The sequence below is a fragment of the Furipterus horrens genome, unplaced genomic scaffold, assembly GCF_987537825.1.
Source record: "Furipterus horrens unplaced genomic scaffold, mFurHor1.1.pri manual_scaffold_8, whole genome shotgun sequence".
In the NCBI taxonomy this organism is placed as follows: domain Eukaryota; kingdom Metazoa; phylum Chordata; class Mammalia; order Chiroptera; family Furipteridae; genus Furipterus; species Furipterus horrens.
The window spans coordinates 88,975,575-88,981,574 of NW_028327178.1; the positions used below are offsets into that span (position 1 = coordinate 88,975,575).

Consider the following 6,000-nt stretch of genomic DNA (forward strand, 5'->3'; position numbering starts at 1 on the left):
GGAGGTAGAGATCCTGGAAAGCACAGTGAGGCCTGGAAAGTGCCAAAGAAAGGCCAGGGGAAAAGTGACAGAACAGCCGCTGGTCCCTTGCCACCACCATACAGAATCAGCCAGCTAGTGATGTTGGGAGAACACCCATAAGGAAGCCCAGAGGCAGCAATGTGTGGGCAGTCAGCAGCTGGGGCATGGGCATCAGGGGTGGGAGGGGCACCCTTATTTGTCAGTCACAATAATGGGGGCTTCGGGAGCCCAGCTGGGGTACACGCATAGGCCTGATGAGAAAGTAGCCCATGGGGAGGGAAGAGGAGAAGCACAGACAAGATACTAGACACACACAGACACCAGGCACATGCCTCCCAGAGGCCCTTACCCACCAGACCTGATTACACGTCCAAGACAGACATGCATGCACACATGCAGGGGCTCGCCACACCCCTGGGGTATATGCAGAGCACAATATCACACAGATGCAAAGCTACACAAACAAACAGAGGCACAGACCCAGACACGTGTGCAAATGTCCCTCCCAGAAGCTCTCACAGGTAAAATACGCACAACCCCAGGCACGAAGGCAGATTTCAGAGCACACCCTTGGACCCACAATAGATATTCTAGCACAAACTCAGACGAAAGACACGCAGGCAGGAAGATGGTATCTGAGTGCTCACACTACAGAGACATCCACAGACACATGGAAGACACACCCGATGTGTCTAACTTGGGGGTCCCCAGAGACTTGTGTGTTTGTTTGGGTTCCCCAGGACTGAGCTATGAATATTTTCAAAGCATACTTGAACAATGGGTCAAGTGGGGTTTTCTGGTCCATGACTTGGGGGTCCGCCAGAGGTCACAGATCCCCACGCTGGCTCCCAAAGGGGAGAGGAAGAGAGGCAGAGCCTGAGCTGAGGACTTGGGTACTGTGGAGAGGCCAGTGCCGCTGGAATGACCCATGAGAACAGTTGGTTTTTACACAGTCCCAGACTACGTCTGACACCAAACCTTACCCTGTGCCCAAGCCCAGCTCTGAACCGACATCACTAAGCCCTCAAGAGGAGCCCTCAATGGCCACAAGAAAAAGTCAGAACCATATTATCAGGTGGGCCAGACCCGCCTCCTGGCAGGGCAATTTGCGACACCAGTCTATTGAGCACCAGGTGGCATGTTTAAGGACACAGAGCTTCATGGGGGCCACAGCCATCTGGACATGCCCCTGCCTCACCACAGACAGAGCCCATGGGTGGGAGGTACAGGGACCCAGCCAGGCCATATGTCTAGGCCCCACATTCCATCTGGATCTCACTGGGAAAATCTCCCAGGCCCTTTCCTGGAAGAACCAGAGCTTCCCTGAGCTGCCCTGGCCACATCTGGTGTCCACTTGCCTTCACCTGTAGGACCTTCTTAATCGTTTTCAAACTGGCACCTCGCCTCAGCGGCCAGTGCAGCCCCTTCTCTGCTACAAGCACCCAACACTCTCCAACCAGGCAAGCGGAAGGCTGTGCCCTGGGCCAGCTGTGTGCCATGGGCCAGGGACACAGGGACAGATAACAAGCAGCATTACCTGTGCTGAGCATTTATCATGTGTCAGTACTGCTCTGCACCCATCACACGCTGAAGTCACCAAATCGCAGTAGCTGCCTGAAGTCCTCACTGATAATATACTATCATTACCACCTTTCCAGATGAAGAAACTGAAGCTGAGACGTGAAGCAGTCTGCCCAAGGCCATGCAACTGGCGAGTGGCAGAACTGAGGTTCACAGGCTGTCAGAGGAATATAAACCCTCCCCAGCTGGCTGCAGATATGGAAGTCGCAGGGATAGGGGTTCACTCAGGGCAAAGATCCAAGTGGGCTGGTGTGGTCAGAGAAGGCTTCCTGGAGGAGGTGGGTAGATGTAAGGAGGTATGATGAGGCTGGGGTTGCAGAAGGTCAGCTGGGGAAGAAAAGGCTCATAGCTCCCAAGTCAGGCCCCAGTGGGCTGGGATCTAGCTTTCCAGGCCTCACTGTGCTTTCCAGGATTTCTACCTCCAGTCCCCTAAGCTGGGGAAGAAAAGGCTCATAGCTCCCAAGTCAGGCCCCAGTGGGCTGGGATCTAGCTTTCACTCTCATTCATTCTGAGGCCTTAGGCTTGCTCCTTTGGTTCTTGGGGTCTTTGTTTCCTCATCTGTAAATGGAATAACTGAGTGTTGTGAGGGTTAAATGAGATGAGTTAAACTTTGAACAATGCCTGGCATGCGGTAGATTTTTTTTTAAATGTTAGCCATTGTCCTTACTATATTATTATCTTAGTCATGCTGGCTCCTGTATGAGACTCAGGTTCAGCAAGATGAGGGAGGCTGGGCACAGAGTGGGTGCTTGGTCCCTGAGAGGCAGCAGACACAGAAGGCAATCTAGGAGGGGAGATGAGCCAAGCACCCCAGGCTGGGGCTCCCCCCACCCAGAACAACCAGATTAGAGCACCTTCCTCAATGGGCCCAACCTGACTCTGGACCCCTCTCTCTCCCACCACCACTTCTGGTGGCTTCCAGGCTTTCCCTGAGCGGGTATAGCGGCTCAGCGGGACGCCAGAGTGGCCTGGTCCTGCAGGGCACCAACTTCAGCACCCAGGATGCAGACAATGACAACTGCCTCTGCAAGTGTGCCCAGATGCTGTCTGGAGGTGGGTGCTGCTGGGTGGGGGGAAGCCCCATCCATCCACAGCTGGGAGGGAAGAGAGACCGCAGGGGACACAGAGACAGGAACAAATGGAGACAGAGAGAAACACCAGAACTGACATAGAGACAGAGAGCTCCATGGAGACAGCATTACAATGGGAGTGAGAAATGCTGACCAGGGAGAGACAAAGAGGAACACAGTGTGTAAGAGACAGACAGACCCAGAGAGCCAGAGCCAGTGACCATCAGAAAGAGAAGAGCACAGTTTGAGAGAGACCCGCAGAGTGACAAACACAGAGACCGTCAGAGAAAGAGGCAAGCCCGGGGTGTGAGAGACTCAGGATGACAGACAGCATTAGAAGTCCATGGAGAGAGAGGAATGGAGACTTTGAGAGAGCAGGAAAGAGGTAGGTGAGGGAGGGAGACAGGGACACAGAGGGGTTAGGGAAAAGGTTGGGGGATGGAGGGGCCGAGAGGGGCAGCTGGAGCCCAGGGCCACCCTCCAGAGGCCTTAGGCTGCCCGTCTGGGAGTCTCCCTCCCACCCCCCATGCCCACTCCCACCTAGCCCCGTCTCCCATGAGCTGGCTTCCTGGAGGAGGCAACAGCCTGATTAACCTTTTGGGTAGGACGCTGCCTTCACCCCAATGGTGGGCCCTCAGCCTCCCAAAGCCTCTTCCTTCCTTCCACCAGGGTGGTGGTTTGATGCCTGTGGCCTCTCCAACCTCAACGGCATCTACTACCCAGCTCACAACCACATGCGCAAGCTCAACGGCATCCGCTGGCACTACTTCCAGGGCGCCAGCTACTCGCTGCGTGCCACTCGCATGATGGTGCGTCCCGTTGGCATCTAATGGCAGCCACGCATGGAGGCTGGACCCACAGGAGGAGGCAGGACTTGGTATTCCTCGGACAAGCAGGACCCAAACACGGGACACAGTGCCAGGTCCTGGACGTCCGGATCTGCTGAGCCAGCCCTCCTCGCCCAAGGAGGCCCCGAGAGTCAGCTGCCTCCCTGTCTCCCTCAGGTTGTGAAACAGTGGGTGTTTCGGGGTTCCTGTCTCCTCAGGATCCTTCTCTTCTGTTCCCTCCAGTCTTCCACAGGGGCCCCCTGTCACTCTGAGGGTCACGTTACCCTAAATGAGCTGGGAGCAGACAGCTTGGCTCCTCAAAGGAATACTTGGCTAATGACGGAATTCCAGGCAGGTGGGAAGGTATTTACAGGCAGGAAACTGCTCAGATGAAGACTCCAATTCTGTCCCCAGGGCTGGTGGGAAGGCCATCTCCTGTTCCAAGCTTTCTCAGCCTTGAGATGTCCTTGAACTTTCTGCCCAAGGCTGCATATACCCCATAATAGGAATCATTTGCACCCCACATTGTCAACTGCTCCTAGGCCCCAACATCTGGAGCTCAGCCCTGGTCTCCCAGTGGCTCCAGGAGATCTAAGAGAGATTGCTTTACCCCAGGCAGGCCCCAGAACGAGTTCCACAGAAAATAACTCCGACTCCCCTCTCAAAGTTCCTATGGTCAAGTGAGAGGGAAGCACCAGGTGAAGTCAATGTGAACAGGCATTATTTGCCACAGGACTTGTCAGAGCCTTTAATATGACTGCCCATATAGGGGCTGGAGTGGGCAACTCTCCCCAAATGTACTTATTTGAAAATGGGCCCTGTTTATTCCAGAGCATCTTTCGGGGCTGCAGACACCCTTAGAAAAAGTTAGTCCTCAAGAGTCATGAGGAGGAGTCCCAGGGCACCACCCCCCACCCCAACTACTCACCCTTTCTGGCTATAAAAGCCACAGCGAGTCTCAAACAGTCTCTAAAACAACTGGAAGGGAACTTTGGATTAAGATAGACACACACCGTCCCTGAAGAAGGGTCTGGAACTAAGTTTCCTGTCTATGCCATGGACCAGTGTTCTCCAAAGCTCTTTCTGGCCCCAGGATGCCAGCTCTCTGCCCAGGGAAGCCCACAGCACTCCTTGTAAGCCCCGCTCACCATAGCTCATGTACGGGCACTGCCGTGAAGTGTCCACACTGCCCTGGGCAGGACACCAAACTCCAGGTCCAGATCCTTCCAGTATAACCCAGAACCCCTACCCCTCTCCTCCTGCCCCATCCAACATGGTGCTACAGCTGGGGGTCTGGGAGACAAGGGCTCCTCATGAGCTTCTTTCAGAGGACAAGGTCAGAGAGGGGCCACAGCCACTCTGCCACCCACCCCCATCACTGGGTCACCCTCTCCAGTCCCAGTGAGGCCTGCTGTGTACAGTGTGGTACCGTAGGCAGGGCTTGGCATCAGACAAACCTGCTCCAGCTCTTGGACTTGAGTCCCACAGCTCAGCCTCTCAAGGCCTCCATTGTCTTGTCTGTGAAAGGGAGATGGTGATAGTCAGTCCTCTCTGGGCTGAGGCAGGGAGGAGATGAGACCATGTGTGTCAGCTTCAGAGCAGAGCCTGGCATGAAGCAGGTGCCTAATAAATACTAGTTCCCAGAGAGGCAAATGGGTGAGAAATCAACCTCTAGTGTCTGTCATCCCTTCTCCTGGACCCAGGCAAGGTAAGCATTTATTGCTATATCCACAGCATTTATTTTTATGCTGCTATGTGCTGGAGCGAAGATGAGGGTGACACTGTCAGCCCCAAGGGACAGGTTCCTCTGGGTGGGGTGAAGGCCCAAATACCTGTCTGCACCCCAGTTCTCTAAAAAGGCCAAGCAGCTGACTTGGGTTACTCTCAGACACCTGTTCTTAGATAGTCACCCTCCCCTCTCACCTTCCTTCCTCCTCTGAGCCAGGACTCTCCAGCTCAGGGCATCAAAAGCCCGTCCTAAGGAATGGATTGGCTCACTTAATAAGAAGTCTAGAAGTGGATTCAGGTGCGGTTAGATCCAGAGACTCAAATAACGTCCCTCTTCATTTCTCAGTTCTGCCATCTGCCATATTGATTTCCTTCCCAGTCATGTTCTCTCTTGACAAGATGGCCCCACCAGTCCTGGGCTCATGTCCTCCCAGCTCAGCATCTCTGAGGCAGAGAGCTCACCTGTCCCAGCAAAGGCATGATTCCCTCCAGCCAGCCCTGGGCCTGTGCCCATCCCTTCACTGATCACTGTGATTCTCACTGACCAGACCTGGGTCACATGATTATGCCCAGAACCAGGGGACAGGGTTAGTCCCACCCAAATCATGTGGATGAGCAGTGGGGAAATAGACACTTTCAGGAAGCAGCGATGCTGGGAAGGCAAGAACCAGTGATCATGTGTTTGCCACCCATCTCGGTGACTCCCATCTCTTCTCTCCATCTCTGCCTCCTCTCCCAGCCTCCCTGACTCCAAGGCCTGGCCCAGTCTCCAG

General features: G+C 54.6%; 1 protein-coding gene across 2 annotated transcripts in view; it reads left to right on the forward strand.

The window, feature by feature from the left end:
* The window catches only part of ANGPT4 (angiopoietin 4), a 31,571-nt gene extending 26,404 nt beyond the window's left edge, over positions 1 to 5,167 (forward strand). For both annotated transcript variants that reach the window (XM_090286166.1, XM_090286167.1), the window contains exons 8-9: positions 2,525 to 2,655; positions 3,342 to 5,167. In XM_090286166.1, the coding sequence (XP_090142292.1) occupies positions 2,525 to 2,655; positions 3,342 to 3,502 (292 nt within the window). In that variant the 3' untranslated portion in view covers positions 3,503 to 5,167. The remainder of the gene's footprint in view (positions 1 to 2,524; positions 2,656 to 3,341) is intronic.
* The last annotated feature ends 833 nt before the right edge of the window (positions 5,168 to 6,000 follow it).